At 42.4% G+C, this 21,000-nt stretch overlaps 2 protein-coding genes across 2 annotated transcripts in view; one reads left to right on the top strand and one right to left on the bottom strand.

Annotated features, from left to right (window-relative positions):
- The first annotated feature begins 668 nt into the window (after window positions 1-668).
- RPS23 (ribosomal protein S23) lies at window positions 669-2,759 on the top strand. The gene is made up of 4 exons (XM_049796422.1): window positions 669-749; window positions 1,095-1,254; window positions 2,045-2,165; window positions 2,564-2,759. Exons 1-4 carry the CDS (start codon window positions 746-748, stop codon window positions 2,708-2,710), a joined length of 432 nt encoding a protein of 143 aa, XP_049652379.1. The 5' UTR covers window positions 669-745; the 3' UTR covers window positions 2,711-2,759.
- Window positions 2,760-11,419: 8,660 nt separating this feature from the next.
- Window positions 11,420-21,000, bottom strand: part of ATG10 (autophagy related 10) — a 79,932-nt gene continuing 70,351 nt past the window's right edge. The window contains exons 6-8 of the mRNA XM_049796421.1: window positions 13,415-13,512; window positions 13,018-13,137; window positions 11,420-12,637 (exon numbers count right to left, since the gene is read on the bottom strand). Of these exons, the coding sequence (XP_049652378.1) occupies window positions 13,026-13,137; window positions 13,415-13,512 (210 nt within the window). The 3' untranslated portion in view covers window positions 11,420-12,637; window positions 13,018-13,025. The remainder of the gene's footprint in view (window positions 12,638-13,017; window positions 13,138-13,414; window positions 13,513-21,000) is intronic.

The following is a 21,000-nucleotide window of genomic DNA, read 5'->3' on the forward strand; positions in this document are numbered from 1 at the left end:
AGACCCGCTGGAAGACTTGGGGGCAACGTAGTTTTTCTCGTCAGAAGCAAGAAATCCTGGCTCAGCTCCCTGCTCATCATCATCCTCAGCTCGTCAGAGCTCCCTGCTATCTCCCTGGCCCACCCTGCGCGCACCCCGCTGCAGACTCCGCTCTTGCTCGCCTTGCCAGCGGCCTGGCAGGCGCCTGCCGCGTACGTCCCCCCAGGAGCCAGAGGAGCCGAGGGGCTCGGTGAGCTCCAGGAACGCCGTGGGAGTAGGAAGGGGCCTGCCAAGCGGCAGCCGAGGCCGCCCCACGACCAAGCGGGGCGATGCCACCGCGCCCTCCTCGCTTTCACCACCGCTCCACACCTGCCCCCCGCCGCCCTTCGCACCTCGCCCTCCCTCCTTTCCTCAGAGAAGCTGAAGGGCCCTTCCGCTGCCTCACCTCGGGGGGGCGGCCGCACTCCCTGCCGGCCTGCCCCCCTCCCTAGCGGGGTCGCTAACTCCCGGAGAAACCGCATTAAAACAAGGTAAAACCAGGGGCGCCTCGCCGCCGCTGCCCGCTGACGGAGCCCAACTCCCGCCCTCCGCTCCTCCGGACCCGGCGGCAACGGGCCGGGCCGCGCCGGGTCGCCCCAGCCGCTGCCGGGCGGGAGTTTCAGTCAGGCGCGGGGCGGGCAGCCCGCCGCGGGGCCTCGCGGGCGCAGCTAGGCGGCGCGGAGCGGGCCTCCTTCCTTCTTTCGCGCTCGGCAGCCGCGGCGGCAGGATGGGTGAGCGCCGCGGCCGCAACCGCGTGGGCCCGGGCGGGCTGCGTGGGGTGGGGTGGGGTGAGGCCACACCACGCCAGGCGAGGCGAGGCGGCGGGGGCACCGCGGCGGGGTCCATAGCGCTCTACCTTTCCAGCGCCGCCGGCTCTGGGCCCTCACGCCGCCCGCATGGGCGGTAGCGCCGCCGCCATTACCCACTCGGGAGCGACGCGGCCGGGCCCGGCTGCGCCCCCTCCCCACGTAAGGCGGGGGTGGCCGCACGCCGCTGGGCCCCCCCTCCGGGGCCCGGGGAGGGGTGTACGGCGGCGGGAGCGGCCCTCCTCATCCCTCTCCGGCTCTGTTCCGCAGGGAAGTGCCGAGGCCTCCGCACCGCCCGGAAGCTCCGCAGCCATCGCCGCGACCAGAAGTGGCACGACAAGCAGTACAAGAAGGCCCACCTGGGCACGGCGCTGAAGGCCAACCCCTTCGGCGGCGCCTCGCACGCCAAGGGGATCGTCCTGGAGAAAGTGTGGGTAGAGCTGCGCCGGCGACCGGCCGGGGGGGTGGGGGGGCGGCCCCGCTGCGCCTGGCGCCGGCCGGTGCGCGGCCTGGGGCGGGCGGCTGCCCTGGAAAGCCAGCCGGAGGATGAGGCCTTGGAGAGGGACCTCCAGAAAGAAGCACGGCTGAGCTGTTTTGTTTTCTGACTGCGTGAGAGGGCTTGCTGCCCGTAACGTGCCACGTTTCTGCTAGCTTCTGGGTGCTAGATTGAAAACGGTTGGGTTTTCCAAGCGGCAGTGCTGAAAGGTGGTTTTTTTTCCTCATACACGTGTCACTTTAAAAATTCTGCTTATTGAGAAGCAAAAGAATAAAAATAACCACTTAGTTTAGGATTCCGGGGTGGGGTGGCATGGAGTCTGTGTGTCTGTTTGTGTGTGTGCCTTGTTTCAAAGATCCCATCTACTTGTCGTCTTTTTTTAAATTTTCTTTCCTAATTATAAGCTTGGGACACTGCCAGTGGTCTAAGGTGGTTCTTTTTTGGTTGGTTGGTTGGGGTTTTTTTATTTCCTCTCCAGATTTTTATTTACTGAATTAGTATGTGTCTGTAGGTGATTAATTTTATTTTTTTACTCTAGCTTATCAATTGGGCTTCTATATATTGAGTAGTTCTAAATAGATAACTAACAGGTCTTGGTTTTGAAGTACAGATAAAACTTGCACTTAGTACAAAAGAATACAGTAATCTGTGGTGGTGTAATGAGTTATCTGCTAGTTCATGAAACTGGTTTTTGCTAATCTATTTCCATGTGCTTCCATTTTAGTGGCGTAGAAGCTAAACAGCCCAACTCTGCCATCAGGAAGTGTGTTAGAGTCCAGCTGATCAAGAATGGCAAAAAAATAACAGCTTTTGTTCCCAATGACGGTTGCCTGAACTTCATTGAGGTAATTTTCAAGAAGTCGGTCTATAAAACGTATGTCACAGTGAAAAAAACCCACATAACCAACAGATTTAGGGGATGGTTAGACAAGGGTTCGTGGCATCCTGCACCACATGTATCTTAAAGCTGTAACTGCAGAGGCAGATGAAAAATTGAGATGTTTTTGTACTTTCTGCTTCTTAGCAGCTATGCTCTTACTGTAAGCTAAATGACATCTCGGCTTATGTTTCCAAAACACTGAAGGGGGCAGTAGGCCCTTATTCATGTATATCTATCAATAGCCTTCAGTATTTCCACCCGTTCCTTAGCCTAGGGTATGGCTCAGATTTAATGTTAGCCATTTCAGAAGTATGTACTGGTTTAATATTGATAGCTCTGTAACTATATGATCTTTCATTGCAGGAAAACGACGAAGTTCTGGTTGCTGGTTTTGGTCGGAAGGGTCACGCTGTTGGTGACATTCCTGGAGTTCGCTTCAAGGTTGTCAAAGTAGCCAATGTTTCTCTTTTGGCCTTGTACAAGGGCAAGAAGGAGAGACCAAGATCATAAATTTAGACCAGTTTGCCAAGAATATCAATAAAATTTTTGATTGGAAAAACTTCTCTGCTTGTTATTTAAGGCTTACGATTTTTTAATGTTTATCTGCAAGTGACATAGTTCAGACATGGGCGTGTACTGTCTTTTTTGTTGTTGGCAGCTGGCTTTTCCTCCTGTAAGAAATGGTTTGGTGTTGAATGACAGAAGAGAGAGCATCTTTATAGCTAGCAGGTGAGCTTGAAAAAAAGCACTTTTTACTTCCAAATTCACCTTTGTGTTGTGTGGAGCAACGCAGCTGTCCGCTGGGAACTTCAGGGACTTACATCATAGAATGAAGGGGTGTTTTAGTGCTTTGCGGACCATCCCTGATTCCCAGTGTGCCTTCATGAAGGCTTCTTCAGCTTAGTAACTAGAACGGTGACTGTCCTGTTGTCAAGATGGACTGATAGATCCCTATGAGGCCTTTGTCCCCTCATAAACCTTTCTTCCCGAAAGCTGTCATGAAGAGGGCCCCATGAAACAATTTCTGCACTGCTGCGCTGCCACTTGTGCAGAACCATAAAGACTTTGAAGCTTGGGTCCAAGTATGACACTAACGCTGAGCTAACTGGGGCTCTGACCTAAGGAAGTAGGCTGTGTTGCAGGAGAAGGGAGAGGTTTCTTTCCAGCGTTTGCTCTGTTACCTACGTAGTTTACAAGGGCTGGAGTGCTGTTAAGAGCATGGAGAAGAGCAGCACTGTGTCAGGCTGGCACATGTGCTCCAGTACAGTGCTGACGCGTGCTATGTGCACCAAAAGTGCAAGTGGGCTAACTATTGCTTTGCTGTCACAGCCTTAATGATCTTAAGGGGGCTGCATCATCACGAATCAGTGTTACCATTAGGGGTGCCTTCTGCAGTGGAAGTGGTTGGGGGAATAACAAGCTTACTGCTACATCTTGCAGTAAAGTTAGGTTTCCTTGTTTTTCTCTGTCAGTAAGGGTACTGGATGTTAGTGCAGCACTTGCAGAGGGAACTTAAGTCTTAACAATAAAAATATTTGTCAGACAGCAAGGTTAGATCTTGTATCTCTGTTAGATCTTCTATGACCTTTTGCTAGTCATTCAATATTTTATTTTCAAGGCGGTAATTCCAGTTTTGCAAAATACCACTGTACAAAGAAAGATCAACTGCTTTTCAGGAGCACAGGATAACATTTTTCTTTGGATACTACATAGTTAAAACTGTCATACGTATGTAAAGGTGGCTAGTTTGTTGGGTGGTTTGTTGGTGTTTTTTTTCAAAGCTTGAAGTATTATACATTACTCCCATGTTTTTGCCTATCTGTTCAGTGGCTGAGCATTGATACTGTTTGAGAGATGTTTGTATTAACTGCAATAAATATGACACAATCCAGAACTTAAATACAGACTCAGTCTTTTTTAGAAGGGACAGAGTGCTGTCTAGTGTAGCTGGAATTTTATCTTCAGTCATCATGTCAGTCATAAAACTCTTCCCACAGGAACTGAAATGAAATTTCTTAGTACTAGGTCTGGCCAAAAAAACTCTTAATGTTTCTCTGAGACTATTAAATTCATCAGGAATCAAAACATCCCGTCAAGCAAGTTGGAGGAGAAACTGTATTAATTTCAATGCTTATTTTGGAGAACAGCCTTCCTCAAATCAAAAAAGGTCACTGTAAATGTTGAAAATGGTATTTATTCATGGTCTTCAATGATAACAGCAGTGCTAGTTTCTAGTGTATATACAGGCAATGGCACCTGACACACAATTCATCAGGTTTAGGTCCTGAAGGGATTATTAAACCATTTATTTTACCTAATCTCATCTCTGTCCTGCTCAGCCTATAGAACTTCACCCTGCTGCTTTCATGTTAAGTGTAAACTAAGCCTTAACTAGCTGGACTTGGGGAAGTCTGCCTGATTTGAAGACACTCATTTCTTTTAGTGCATTCCAGCTGTTTTCATTTAACTGCTGTGTACTGACTTGAACATATCTTTGAGTAAAGCTTTTTGGCTTTCTTTGCTAGATTAAAAAAACAGTTGCTTTTTTTTTTTTTTTTTTACTTTTCCAAGATATCTGCACCATAATTAGGCTATTGGAAAAACCTTAAGTATTTCATCTGTTCATATCTTCAACCATTTTTCTCTCTGTGTTGTCCAGTTTTTCAATAGCACTTTAAAATGTGGATGCCAGAACTAATACAGAATTATAGAATAGAACACCAACCAAGAAGCCACCATGTCCCTCTGTATCAGCCCTTAAATCATTGCCAGATCTTCTGTTCTGTTGATACTTGCACTCATATATTTTATCTTGAATTTGGCCCCTTGAAAGTACATTTTGCACAAAGCTTATAGTGGAGCACTGGGTTCTTTCTTTCATCTTAGAGCTATTTTATGCAATAAAACCTCAAAATACTTTTTTGGCTGAATTAGAGTGAAAACAATTGCCTTATTATAATCACAATTTCTCTGTATGTTCAACCAAAAGGCTCTCCCTTCAGTTAGTATTCATTAATTTATATGAAAATGGAGTAAAATTTAAGAACAGATTGAGAATCCTTATTAGTGGGTATTTAGTAGCTTAGTCATCTGGGAATTTGTGAGATTTGCATTCAGATCCTTGTTGGGGCGCAGAAGCAACATTGAACTTGGGTTTCCCTTATCCTTGTAAATGCAGTAGCCGCAGTCGTAACGAAAACAGCTTTCGCTGCAGCCCTTTCCCAGCTTTATGGGGGAACTCTGGAAAACCTGTTGTCTGCAATTCCTGAATTAAGACTCCCTCTGCTGGAACCTGACTTAATTAAATTGAGGCCTTAACTCCTTGACTAATCTTGGATATGGCATAAATACACTGAACCTGTAGCAGGCTTCACTCTGCTAGCACTTGGGAGCGTAAGTGAAGAGGCTGGGTGGACCGTGCCATCAGCTATCCCCACGCCTCCCAGGGGTACCCCACTGTCATTTTTATTTTCACTATGCTTTCTGGTTTCCTAGCCCTTCTGTTTTCTTGGCTAGTGGAGGGTTAACTGCTAGTAATTTTTTTCTTCCATGCAACCATATGCATGTTCTGGATATGTTCTCTTTTCACCCAAAATGTTATGTGGATGGGTTTTGAGGATCTCCTACATCTGCCCAGTATTTCTTACAGCTTCACTGAATCAAAGCTACTGTTTATGCAACACAGTAATTTCAACCATGCTATTGTATGCCCAGAAATCCCAGATAGATAGGTCCTTACCACGTCTGCTGTAGCTCTGTCTAATGCTTCTGTGAAACTTGGAATAGATGAGCAGTAATCGGAGGTAGCACACAGTAGAGATGCCTGCATATTCTACTACAAAGTCTGTAATCCAGCCTTCATGTAGGAGCAGAACAATGTAAGTAGACAGCCAGATTTGAAAGCATTGGCCACCATCAGTACAGCTATTTACTAATACTAAGCATCAAACCAACTGCAGGTACACATGTAAGAGAAATCGGATACAAAATTACATGCAAAACAGCTAGAACATCAATTTTTTTCAGGTGATCCTTAATTACAGTAAGACTGGAAGCTACTGGATGAGCAAACCTGAACATTGAACTCCAACTCATAGCTTGCAGATCCTTGCAGTTCCTGATCGAAGAGACACATCCCAGTCAGCTAGTTTAATATAGAAATCATGGTCTTATGTATGCAAATGTTATCCTACACAACGGCTGGTGTTAGGATTCCAGCTAAATTTCTACAGGAGATACATTGCTTCTACTGAAAAGATTAGCAGCTTTGCTTTTGTTATTCCAGCAAACTGTTTGTTTTGATATTTTGATTTGCTTTTCCTGCGTAGAAAAAATTATTAGTAGGGCTGCCAGTAATACTCCTTTGGAAAAAAAAAAAGGATTTTACTGCAGCCAGTGAAGACAACTATTGATGTCCTCGCAGTTCAAATTCTTTTCAGATTCTAAAGTCAGTCTGGCGGTCAAGGAGATGAAGATGTAAATGGAGCTAGATCAGTTTCCAAAAGTAGGGCATTGTCATGAGGTAATCTTGCCACTAGATGTTGCTATCAGTACAATGAAGGGAAAAGCTGAACCGTAAAAGGTGTAAGCCAAAAAGTTGTTTACGTGGACTTTTAACAAAGGAAATCTTCAAAATGGGAAATTTAGATTTTTATTGATTCAGTTCCTGTTAGGAAAATGGGACACTTACTGTGTTGTTGCCTTTGCATACCTAAAGGGTGGCTAAATACCACACACAAGTACAAGAGCTTATGGAGTAAATCCACCTGAAATCTTGTTACATCGAAAACATGGAAGAGAAGAACAGAGGTACTTATTAGTCCATCGAGCATGTGTGCATTTGGCAGGTTTGGTTGAATTAGGGGCGCTTTTTTTTGGTTTTAACTTCCTTTTTTAAAACTTCTTGCCACATAGCAGAAGTGAGACTGCTATTAAGATGAAGGGACAGTAACAGCTACCAGGAGTAGGCGAATGCACAGAACTGGGAGCAGGACAAGTAAAGCTCAAAGTTATTAAAGCTAGTTGCACATTTTGAGTTGCATTTTATTATTTTACAAGCATGTTTAGCACATGACATCTAGTCAACACTTGGGCACCAGGATTCTTCCAGCAATTATGTCTGTGGATTCTGTCAGTGCCAAGGAATAATTTGTGTTATCTGGACACTGTAGAAAGAAATCAAAGGAAGATGAGCCAAACCAAACCTCATTACCAAATCACTACTGGAAGGAGTTTAAGCCTAATGAAGAGGCACTGAAGTTATGTGTCATACAATCCAAATCCACCATAACAGAGGGGAACCCATGGAGATCAGAGAAGATGTGAACTTGTGCAATAGATATGGCAGTCCATTTTTCTACTTCATTAGCAAAGCATATTAGCAGATATTAAAAACACATAGCTAAACATATGAAGCTAACAATACCTGACGGCTGGATGCAGGAGAATGAACCTTACAAATCCTGGAGAAGCAACTAGCGCTTGGCAGAGTGAGGCCTGGCTGGAATCCACCAGAATTCAGTTCAGGATTTTTATTTGGATCAAGTGCAAAGGAAAGAAGGATTAGTTCAGTTCCACAGTTTGCCCAATCTTTTTCAACCTATGCCCAGCCTGTTTTCTCCCCTGCTGTGGGTTCTACCTGCCCCTGAAAGTGGAGTGGCATCAACTTGGCACTTGCTCAGCAGAAGCAAAAATCATTAAGACTGGCCTCTGCATTTTAAGGTGATGTATTCCAAAAGAGACAGACCCAACATGAGGGATTGCTTCTGTTGATACAGATGACTGCTGGTGAAAATCTGCTTACTGGGATTCTTCTCTATCTATAGCCTAATCCTGTGCAGCAACAAAGGTGGGGACAGGAAGCACCTGAATAGTATCTCCCTCCATCTGTCCTCTGCTGAGGAGGCTAATAGCGCATGGCTGCTGAACCCAGCAGTGCACAGAGAAGCACGCAGCCTAATCCCTTTAGACAGGGCTACCTCTCCCAGCGTGGTGTACTAACAACATTACTGAAAAATAATACTACAGGAAAACATGTTGTTTTCTAACAAACAGGCTTGAGGAAAAAAAGAAAGTGTTCGAGGTGAGGCTCTGTAAACCCATTCTCTTTTCAAACACAGCAGTGAACTCTCTCGCCTTGAGTTGAAATTCATCTTCAGTAGGTGACAGTTACAACAAGCTCTCAAGTGGTGAAGTGAAAGCTTCCTTGTGGTGCAGGGTTTTTTAAGAGTCTAACAAAATCTAGGACATAAAGATAACAGGTGTGATACATTCCTAATTCTTCCTGAGCAGTCAATACATGGTTAGTTTTGCAGCTATGAACTTCAGGTATACATTTTTTTTATTCTAGATGGTAAGAACTTATTGCTAAGAAATGCTCTAAACTCTTTGAAACATTTTTAAAAGCCTACATGTTACTAAAAATATGCACAGATATTCATACATATACTGTTCTCTAGAAGAGAGTATTTTGGAGGAAATAATTGTAACTTCACAGTTCAGAGGAAAAAGCAATCGTTTTTCGTTTGTGCTGTAACTGAAATGCTGTGCAACACAAATATAGATGTCCAAACAAACTCTTTAAATCATCGTCATAGCAAATGGCAAAAAAAACCCCAGTTATTGAGAAAGTTTTGCTGAAATTCATGGAGTCGCAACAAGAATTGATATTGATTAGTTCATTATATTCAGCTCTAATTAACTAGCTCAACGTTCAGTGTTGTGAAAACAAGCATGCAATTTGACTGAAGGAATGTTTCTTGTAGTAACCAAAACCAACCAACTACAAACCTTCTGGCAGACCAGATGGGGGTTAAATTCTAACCTGATCATGCTGACACAAATGAGGGATTATGTAGGTAGCAATTGCGTTCCAAAGAAAAGCATATTTTTGGCTTAGTTCAACATATAAAATTCATTTTTCTTGCTGATTCTTGTAACCAAGGGCAGGTATGACTCAGTTCTCTTAAAAAGAAGTCCCCAGAAGCAATGGTCCTCAATATGTCTTCCCAGATTAGCAAGGATAGAACAACTGAGCAAATTTACAAAACTGTTTGGAACTGGAAATTTTCTTTTGGTAAACTGCAAGAGTTCAGATAATGTATGTAGCCAAAACCCAATTTCAGATCTAAGAACCTTCAATAGATTTACTAAATAAAATTACAAAATAGTGCTGCAATTAATTTGATTCTGAAATAAAACAGGATTTTTGTACATAAACATTCTGTATAAAATATCCTCTAAGTCATTGAGGCACAGATGTAAATGGGAAATTAGATGCCTACCTCCCACTTACGCCATTAGAAAGTAGATATCTAAACAGGATTATATCTCTCCTTGATCCCAAATATTTATGTTATCCTGTATTTGTTTCTCAGTCTATTTGTACTAACCAAGCGGAATTTCTGTCTAGTGGTATTCTGGACAAATTTCAGGGAACTGTTGATACTGATGACACTGCTCTGTTGCTGTTGTTTATGGTGTTAGGAATTGTAGCAGGGCAGGGTAACTGTCAGCTTGCCTATCCATTTCTTGCTCCCCATTACCACCACCGTGTCTCAGTAACTGTGGGAACAGGGTCAAGGCACTGAAGAGGAATTTGGAGGGGCGTTATCAGCAGGAAGGAAGCAAGACAGAGACACCTTCAGAAACTGGGAAGAACTTGTGTGTCCAGCCAAGTGAATGTATGGTTATAAGATATCCAGGAGGTAGAACAATTGCTGGGAGAGGATGTCTAGGAATTACTGTGACTGTCAAAGCAATATCCCACTTTGTGCAGGCATCCATTATACAAGTGCCTAGGGTAGTCTCTGACAGAGAAAATCTTAAGTCTCGTACAGTGGGCAGTTCCCTCTCCAAATAATAATTGCTTTTGTTTACAAATGATAAATTAAGGTAGAAATTAACGGGTGTTAAGACTTCCTCCATGTAAAAGAAAAATATTTATTTCTATCTACATACAAATTCCACTTTTCTTCAATTCTTGAAAAAAAGAAGAGAAGATTAAGGTGCAATGGAAGGCTGAGAGAGTGGACAAAGTGACTGGAGAACATTCTCCCAGACTTAATTCATATTTGTATTCTCTTGTCTGTAATTACAATCTGTAAGTTACACCATCCAATGTACAGTGTCACATGGATGAGATGCTGACATTCAGAGTAGAGCAATGACACTTCATAGACTTGCAGTAAGAATTCTTGTCTACAGTGAAGAAACCAAAGTGGCCAAATCCCATTATGAATAATACTGTTGTACTGCAGTTTCTGCTTCCAAGACAGAAACAGGAAGAGCTGGTCTCCAAGAAATGGCTATGAAACGATGCTTATAAATTTTGCACAGCAGCAGCTGAGCAGTTGAGTACTGAAAATAATACTCAATGTTGTTCCAGGCTCTCTCCTCCTTTAGCAAGGAACAGCTCTTGTCCAGTATAAGAGAACACTAAAACTAGTATTTCAGCTATAAGTTACTTCAAATCCACTCTGTATTCAGGATTCCATTCTGTTATTTATATTGTTTAAAAGTGGAATTTCTTCTGTATGTTCAACCCTCAGTGCAGTACCAAGTAATATCTGTGATGCTTTGGGAAAATGAGCGTAACTGATCCTCAGATACGCTGATGCAGCATTCAGTGCTGATGGCTCATAGGGAGCAATTCCATCAATCCTTTCCACTTCCCTGATCCTAAGGTCAGCAGGAGCCAATTCAGACATTGCTTCAAATAAAGGTACCTGAGGCCAGTTCTAAGTTATACCAAGAATAAAGGTCCGAAGGGCTAGCCAGCACAGTGTGTGTGTGTGCCAATATGCTGGATAGACACAGGAGAAGCTGACATAGAGCTGCTTACCAATGCTGGGCAGCTGAGAAGGGCTGATTGCTTTTACCCCTCTGTTTCCCTGTATCACAAATGAAGATCACAGAGCAGGGATGAACTGCTCTTAAAACGGCTGTTATCTGTTTTTTTATTTTTCCTCCTGTGTAAGTCTCCCTTAAATTTGAAAATGGGCTATGGATGCAATTATCAAGCATATGTTACCAAAAGTGTTAAAAAAGGCAATGTAGCTGCTGGCATGGTACATGAATGGAAGACCATATTTTATAAATCTTACATGGAAAAATGGCTTTTCAGGCTGTTATGATCCAGAATGAGATAAATTATGTGCTTTCATTATTAATTCCAAATGGCTGGCAAAAGAATTCTGCACCAATGGAATTTTAAAAGACTGCACTGTATTTCAATCCACCAATAACATATGATACAAGTTAAAAATATGCAACCAATCAAAATATCTGAAAACCCAGAATCTGAAACCCACCAATGCATTTCACATTTCCAGCTCTGATGTGGCATACATTGGACTCTGTATGCAAGTGACATATTGCTGAACATATAAAGTAAAATCTGTAATTCCATCTCAACTGCTCAGGACTTGTGGTCTGTTTTATACTACAAACAAAATGTGATTGGGAAAGAATCCAAAATTGCTTGTATGGAAGTTACTTCTAATCTGGTTTTCACTGCACTACCATGCAATTCCTACTTGCCCAAAAATCAACAGCTGTCAGGAGAGGCTTGCATAAAGGCTGCAGGATAGGGACTAAACCTGTGAACAACCACTAGTACAATGAGAAGTACTAATTGACTGCAACAGTAACTCCCACAGGGTATGGCAAAGCTTCCTTTGGAGGCAGTGAAGCACAGAAAAGCCAGATGTTCTCATACGATAGCATTAGGCACCTTGAACTCTAGAACTGTACGTGCTTAGTCAGATGTAGACTGTAAGTACTCTGTCTACTATCCTGATCCTGTTTGTTCCCTGAAGCATGAAGTACACAAAATAGTCTCAGAAAACTATATTCAGTCCTGGGATAAGGATATTCTGTGTGTGGTATGGAACACAAGGGTGGTCCATGCAACAGGCTGTGGTGGAGAAGGTGGTCCCTAGGCAAAGTAGTCTCAGCCTGTACACTGATTGCCACAAGCTTAAACCACATCCTACAAGTATTTTACTGTACATATCCTCACAGATGGTGCACATTTTCTAGAGATGTGATTTTTAGTAGATAAGTTTAGCAGATCCAAACCCAGCATCTCACCTCTGTATCATGGAACCATAGGTTTGTGCATTTGTGTGCAGTCTTACTAAGGCCACAACCACAGTAAAACAGAGGTAGGAGATAAGTGACTTCAGGAGGTCAATGCAGTCACAAGGGAGTTCAGGTCTTGGTGGTGCTTGAGAGTTGGTGTCACAACTGCAGCCAACTCTTAGGTCTTCTGCTATAACTAAGCAAGTTCTTGCCAGAGAAAGAGCCATGAACAGTCATCTTTCCACACAGCATTGCTCACCAGTCGGGAAGGATTCTTTTGTTTGATTTCATCCCTAGGAAAGTCTGCAGCAGGTTTATTACAGCTAACCATCATCTGTCCTTCAGCTCAGAGGTCTGAAATGGTGACATCAAACAGAAAACAGAGATGAAATTAAAATCACTGTAGTAGAATTATGCTAGATCACACCACCAACCATATGCTGTAGGGACCACCACAAAATGCTGTTACACACCTGAGAAAGATCCCAGGAGATCAGCGACCTTCTGAAGGGTGTCAGCAACATGCCAAGCACATCTCTCTCAGTGCAAATTTTCATTGCAAAGTAAGTAAAGCAGTAAGGCAGCCATGTAAGCAAAATATCAAAAGGTGAGTCCTAAATGAACGGAACCAAGAGCTCCAAATGAGAAGATAATGGTTTTGCCAGTTACCCATCTGATCTTTTTAATTTCATAGGAGTATAGGAGAGAAAAAAGGTGATTTCATTTTCTCTTACCTTTCAACTCAATCAGCGTTTGTATTCTGCTCAGGTGCTAGTTTTGCATAACTCAGGGGCAGATTTAGACCCACAACTGGGCCTACAGTACTGAGCCACAATATAATGTAATTTGTGTGTCTAGGGGGAAAAAAAAAACCACAAAAAAGCACCATAAAGATATTACGCCAACCTTTTCTGAATTGCAGACACACTTGACAATCATAAAATAACTTAAGAGAGGGCTCTGCCTTCACTTTATCTACAGCAAATGTATTTTAACTTTCAGCCTTTAGGTGACAATACAGAATCTTAATCTATCTGGGCCAAGGAAGTTATTTTGACCATTTCCACTTTCCAGCTGATTTACTTTATCTGCATTGCATAAAGCCTTGCAAGGCACAGTAGTGTTTGTTACCTGTCATGTTTCCGTGAACTGGTCAGTATTGAAGACATGAATTCACTAGTCCGGCAGGGGTGCAGAACAAAAAATGGCTGCCCAAGTAAGGGGTGCTCCTAAGAGTGAATATCAGTTGTTTATTATGCAAGAAGAAAACAGACAAGACACCATATGCATTTGAAAACACAAAGCAGGGTCCAGTTAATCCTTGATGCAACTTTTTTCATTTCAGAATCTAAGCCACTTTGCTTTTCATTGACAGTCATTGACAAATTAATATTTGAGACCATATTCTCCTATCTTAAAAGGGAAATAAGATCACTCACCCTGGCTATGCCACCATTTTAGTTAAAATGTAATGGTTTGCAAAAGTAACTCAAGTTACTGTATCAGCATTACCTGCAAGTAAGCAAAGCTACTGTGTAAACAAGTTATCTGATCAAATGCAATACATAAAACAAATCCCCTCCATGGAAAACAACCTTGACCCCTTATGCTTGTATCTTCTCAAACTGGTGCTGGGAAGTAAACACTTTAATTTGGAGCCTGTGAGGGGGAGCAAGAAGGAAGAAGAGCCCTCAAAGTGGCTTTAACTTCCACTAGGTGGCATATCCCCATTTTAGGCTATTCTACAGAAAAATGCCCTAAACCAGTTGTTCTTCAAGAAGCACAGTTCAAAACCGTCCTGAGGAAAAAAAGAAAATCATTTAGTGACAGCTAAGTTTGCAGTCAGACACAGTCTCTACGACACAATAAGACTCTGCCTGTTCCTCTCCACCTTCACACTGCACACGGTGCTGCCGAAAACTCAATCCAACGCTCCATAAAGCTTTCACTTTCATCTCCAGCCAGCACTTGAACAGAATACGTGTTCTGACTTAATCAGGCTTGCACTCAGTGCAAAGCCATAACAGTGATCTCATCAGCTCTTACATGGGTGATACCACGAGATCAGCATATCTGACTGTCTCATACACCATGCCCTAGGGAATCGATTTTCCTTTAATGCTGCTGAGGTCACCGCTAGTACTTCTGCACCAAAATAAACAAATCCTACCTCATCCCCATGCGCAATAAGGGGCGCAACAGCACAGCAGGGAATGGCTAGAAAGGGTTTCCAGACAAGAAAGATGTCAAATATGCTGAGCACAGACCGTGCGTACATGCTGCTAAGCCCAGGACTCTGCCAGAGCTGAGAAGCACACAATGCAAGGCAGAGGGGTGGGGAGAAGCAGGCATGGACCACAACGGAGAAAACTGCAGGATCACCACCTCTGCACGGCGTTCCCTGTTCAGCCCTGTGAGCCTGGTCCACTGCGCTATGCTACTCACCAGAGCCACGGCAGAGACTGGCTATGAGGATTAATGTGAGGAATGTCTTTTCCTGCATAAAGACCCTTTTCCTTAGGTGTGCTTCTTGCAGTGGCTGTTTCTCAAAGGCAAAGAAGAAGAAACACTAAATATATGCTCCGACACAGATTTCCCTTGTCCAAGCCGGTACGGGTATAGCCAGACTCCCGTAATAATTCTGTGATGGCATTTTATCTTAGCATGTAGTAAACTGCCTGCACTGAAGAGAAGACGTTCATAAAATAAGTCTTCCTGCTACACAGTAAAACCTTCTTCTCCAACCCCTTGCCTAGAAGCAAAAAACAAATCCTTGTCTGTCATGTTCAGCAAACAGGACATGTTCTTTATTATTAAATATTAAACAGGGTCTCTTAGAGCTGAAGCACACTTGGTTCTTACGCTGAAAATGTACTCATGAGGATCAATTATTTTGTGTCTAAGACAATTTTAAAAAACTTCCAGAAGCTTCAGAACGTACAAAAAATAATGTTCAGAAAGCTTTGGTTTACACTGCAAGGCAAACAGATAACTTGCGCAAGAATGCTACCATCTGCTGTTGGTAAAAGTGAACTGATGCTGTTTTCCATTGAGAAAAAGTGGTAGTTTGATTTAAAAATCCTTTCTAACTATCTGCTAGTTTAAATCAGCTTAAGTCTCCAAATAATTCTAGAAAATACATAGATTGTGCCAACAGTATTCCTCAAAGATAGCAAAAAAAAGATAGTTAAGAATAATTACAGAAGTATTAAGCTAAGAAAAGTAGATTGGGCAGTAATTTCAGCCAACTCCCTTACACAAAGAAAGAGCGTAAAGAGGTAGCACACGCTCCCAAAAAGAACAGAGAAGATAATGTGGGCTTTAAGTGACTTAGCACTCTGCACAAGGCATGAAGATAATTCCCAAAACTGAAAATTCAGCCTAAAGTCATCCCCAGCCTCCTGTCACCTGGTATATGATTCTATCCTGCACTTCTTGCTTCAGCAAACCACCAGTGAGGGACAAGTGGAGGCCAGACTTGGTTTTTTAAAACAGCTTATTAACTTTACATTCTACACCTTTCTTCTCTTCAACCTTCCTGTTCCTACAACATGAAAGAGTGACGCTGAAAAAATTCCCAAACTCTAACAATTAGCTGTCCATATGAAAAAGCAGAGTGCATTGCTACTCAGTTTCTCAAAAGGGTAACATCCTTGGCCCCACTATTTTTGGCATCAATCTGTGTCTTATGAACATGTGATAGAGGTGAAGTCTGTTCACACTCCAAATTCCCTGCAATCTCTCCTCCATTTTTGTGAACAGGAAGAAAGGCTTTTTCTTCCCCTCCGGATTCAGCAGAGGTAAATGGAGAGGTTTTTGCTACAGGAGCCAGCCATCAGCTTCTGTGTTGATATGAAGGCTCTGAGGATGCTTGGTCTTGGTTATTCAAACCTTCTTCCTAGCTTGTTTCCTTGTTCTTCAAATTACCAAGGGTTGCTTCATACACATCCTGAAGTAACAGCTGTGCCAGGGTGGTATAAATCTCACTATAATACACAGAATTTTGAACAGCAACAATGAAATGACCCAGGGGTTTAGTTAAACTCATGCTGCTGCTTGGCTAGGCTCTGAGAATGGCATGTGCACTAAAGCTGCAGGTCTGCACATTCAAGAAGAGTTGCTTTGGTTTCCATTTAGCAGGGTATTTTTGAAAACTGAACACTGCTCCCTATTGGTTTAACTCTAATCCAGGAAACTGAAGTTCATTATTACACAGATCCTTCTGCACCGAAAGTTCACAGGCACAATGTCATGCGAAAAAGCTGTGCCCAAAGTCGGAATTTTTCAGTAAGCTTGCTGCGTGTATCTTTCTTACCCTAAACAAAAAGCATGAAACTGCAAGAAAGCCATACTGTTTATTCAAAACCTGGAAGACAGGAGTATGTCACACACTGGTAGGAAAACACAAAAGCACAAGAGATTAAGAGAAATCCTGACCCAAGACCCATTAAGCAGGAGCCTCTAAAAAGGGAAAAGGCCGAGGCAGGGAAGAAGAGCTGTTGAGCATCAGGGAAAATGATCTGAGAGCATCAGATGTGATTCAGTCAAATCCTGAATTCCAAATCCTGTATATAATGACATCCCCAGGAGGCTTTAATGTATACTCAAGGTTAAATCACTGACACAGCAGCTCTGAGGAGGAAGTACCAGACAGCTGCCAATAAAAATGCAAGAGTTATCAAAGCCCTGAATGATTTCAGAATTGGTAATGGGCTATACAGAGCCTTTTCACTGGCAGGTCACCAGTTCCGATTTGGCCTGGGCTGGCAGTAGCTAGAACTCATTATAATGGCAGTATCTGTCAGGTTTCACGCAGTCTAAATGCCATTTAGTGCCCTTGCTGGTAGTCACTACAGATGAGTCCAGAACTGAAGATGGTGGTTTATCTTGTCCTCGCAGGGGGCAGACCCTGTAGGTCAGCTCTGAAGTCGGGAAAAGCAGTTAACTCACACTTCTGCGCACAGCATGCCCTAACAGAGGGCTGTGCATCTGCAGCATGATGAATCCCAAGTCCTTCTCAAACACTATCAGGTGTGAGAATGAATGAAAGTTTGTGCTGCATCAGCTTCATGAGCGTATTTACTACCTGCTGCAGTCATCTGGTGGAATGAAGATATCCACATGCAGTGAAATGTACCCTGAGTAAAATATTAGGGCAGCAATACTAGCCTTCAGCTAGCCTGATCCATGAGACAGTTACGTGAAAAATATACAGTCCTACTGGGACTTCGTGCAAAAAAACCCAACCCACTTTAAATAAAAGAGTTTTCTGAGTTGTACTTTACAATTAATCTTTTTCCAATCGGTCATGTAGCCATGCATTTTAGAGAGTAATGTGTGAGAGTTTCAAGTCAATTCTCATAATTACTCGCTGGCATTGTACAGCAAGAACCCATTTACGGGTTGCCCACAACTCTTCTGACAGTAGCACACTGCCACACAGTTTATTTGAAATCAACAACATTATTTTCTTGTATCTATCTTCCTATGAGGCTGATTCATAACACTGCACAGCACTGTACATTGGAGTCTATCATACATCTGCATATCCCTTTGAGTCTGACCCAACTTCCATGGGAAATAAAATTTTTACAGGCAGCAACTAGCTCCATTGAATTTGAAAGCTCAAAATGTTCCTTCATTTATCTTCTGTAGAAAGGCCTCTTTACTAGGTGACTTCAAGAAAAACTTGTAAGGATGTTCTGTACCCATTTCTGTAGCTGTTACCTCAACTCCTCCCACACAAAACCATGCAAGAGATAGATGGATGAAAGATGTGAAATGTTTCATTGAGTAGTTTGAAAATGAATGTAATTTTGTTTAGGAATGCTATCCAAGATCGAATGTGACTGAGCACTGGCAGCACAACACCTTAGTATTCATTAGCTGCGCAACTATAACCAGCCACACACAGGTGCTGAGCTGCCTCAGCTGTGAGGTTAAACTGGTGAGCTTAAACCTCTTCCACCACGGTTTATGTTAGACAGTGTGCCTGAGCGCTTGGCAACAACAAAAAATGAATGCTACAGGCTCCCGGAGGACTGGGAAACACTTCAGTTGAGCAGCAGCATTTTCTACATGGTGTAAGAAAGCCTCATCCCACAAAGTCCATCAGGGATGTGAAGGCTTCATCAACCATCCTTCACATGTCCTGTCATCATTTACTAATGAAACTCGTCTGTCCCTCACAGGGTCATCAAGAGTCAAGACATAAAAAACTAACTTCATCCCCTCTCCTGTGCAGTGCCTGTAGTACAGTGAAATGTTAAGACATGAATCTGAGCAGTGGCAAAGATTGGGTAGTTCCTAAGTGCAAGTATAATTAAGCCTAAATCTTCCATTAGATTGGATTATGTCATCAAGCAGTGCATATAGGAAATACTATCCATGTCAGATTTAAACTAAAAATAAACATTACTTCAGGTAAGGGGTTATTGCCTGTAGGTATCTGTACAGTGCTCTTCTCTTCTCTTCCCCAGCCAGCAGGTATTTTGTTGTCAGTACATCTCCTGTAATAGCACCATTTATTTTCTGTCATAACTAGAGCTTTTCCAGTAGTAGTGGCTTCTATTTTCTCCAGTGCTACATTAAACTGCCTTCAAGCATCCATCATAACATTTATGGTCTCTCAATTTATGATAGTGCAAGGGATTTGTGCCCAAAACTGCCTCTTCCCCGAACCAGTTTGCATGATGTTGCTTTGCAAAAATAAATCCATGGAGGGGTGTCAAAACTTTCATGTAGGATACTACCACCAAACACCACAGTCAGGACTAATTCTTTTCAGACATTTTCCCAGCAGTGTTCACAATCCCAGTCATCAGGTCAGAAAAAGAAGGCAGGATTAGTAAAACATGACCCCCATAATCTTTTCCATTTCAGGAAATAGAAATAGTGATGCAGTGAATAAAGACGTTGCATGCTCTTCCCTTTTCACCAATTTTTGACCACACTTATTGAAACAAATGCCTGTTTTAAGTAAAAATCCTTCACTAAAGATTATGATACTCTTAAGTATTTTATGTTCTTGAGTTCAGTCTATCTTCTTTTTCATTCCTTATTTTTATATAAATCAATAACTTACTTGTTAGTAAAATCTAACTCTACTCATTCAGAAAGAAAGTAATAAAATGTCACTCTTCAGATGGACTGTGTGTCCCACAACCAGAACAGTAAGTGTGTACATGTGGAACTTAAACTGTGTTGAACTTGAGGTCAAAGGGATTACTTTATGCTTAAATTACACGTGTGCTTAGGTTCGGGTGTAAACAGTAACATTTTCATGAATGATGGCTAGGGAGACTTTAAGCCTGAGCACTGAAGCCAGATGAGTATATGCATGTCATGTTTACAAGGACCAGTAATGGTGCTTGCAAAGGCAACAGGACAGCAACAGCTGTCACAAGAAATATGTTGCAAACTTCTCTCTCTCTCTCCCCTTCTCCTCACAGCAGATTTTCCTCTAATAATGGAATTACTACAACAGAAACTCTATTACTGTGGAATCACTATGTTGCAGATGCAACATTAAGGAACTGTAATTACACAGGGAACTTTTATCATCCTGATAGAACGTGTAGATCATAGTAATAAAGCTGTTGTTAGGATACTAATTGTATACGGCTTCTCTATCCTACTGACATAGTTTGGAACATTTCTATTAATGCAGCCATTTCATAAAAATAATGTTTTAGTAATAGGATTGGTATTGCTTACAGAGAAATTTCAGACAGGGCAAAACAGCTGTTGAAAGAAATGTGCTTGCTGTAATAGCCATCAACTCCAAAAAAGCCTAGAAAAAGTCATCAACTCCAAAAAAGCCATTTATCCTAGTGGGCATGGGATACAGTTTATTATCTGGGACAGATAACATATTTATAGTCACCTTGATTTCAATTTACAAGCAGAAGCCAAGTCCTCCTACTGATATAACTGAGGAAAGTTTCTATAACTTTGCCATAAAACCCAGAGAAGCACTCCCACTGCTAAGCCCGTTGAAGATGAAACAACCTACTTCTGTCCGTAACGGGTGCTGAAGAATGACTATGAAAGTGCAACTACCACTGTTCTCCTGCATTTTCTTAGATAATCAAAATAAATCTGTAATGGTACTGAGCAAGGGAAAACTTGAAGGTACCCTGATGAGACAAAGAAGTGCAAACGAGACCAAAAAAGCAAATTTCTGTCATTACTGAACCTCTTTTTGGAGGAGAACACTGCAGAGGGATTTTGATTTACACTCAAGTTCTTTGCAGACAAGCAGTTGCAATTGCCCTTATGATTTAATGTATCTGCTCCCCGTGTATTTCAAAAGACATACCAACTAACTTTAGTGACAAGTTTTTATTAATACTTTTACTACAACTAACCCCACACAGCCACCTAAAGCTGGATCCTATCCTTCTTTCATTGAATATGAAGTCCAAGCTGGAGAGGCAATTAATCAAACAGCTAAGTTTTTCTAAGGAAAATGAATAGCTTTGGCAGATACTACAACACAAACATATGAGGACACTTAATGCAGCCAGAATTTCTTTAAGATGAACCACACCTACTACTTTGTACCTGCTGTTTCAAATCCATCATGGCCGCAAAGGTGGAAATGCAGGTTCTGAAGAAACAAATACTTCATGGCACAAACTGCTCTTTTTGTAAAGGGCTTAAAACCCTGCTAATGTCATTAAGCCTGGCTGATCACAGCCTGAATGCTGCCTCCT

The sequence above is a fragment of the Accipiter gentilis genome, chromosome Z (genome assembly GCF_929443795.1).
Source record: "Accipiter gentilis chromosome Z, bAccGen1.1, whole genome shotgun sequence".
Lineage (NCBI taxonomy): Eukaryota > Metazoa > Chordata > Aves > Accipitriformes > Accipitridae > Astur > Astur gentilis.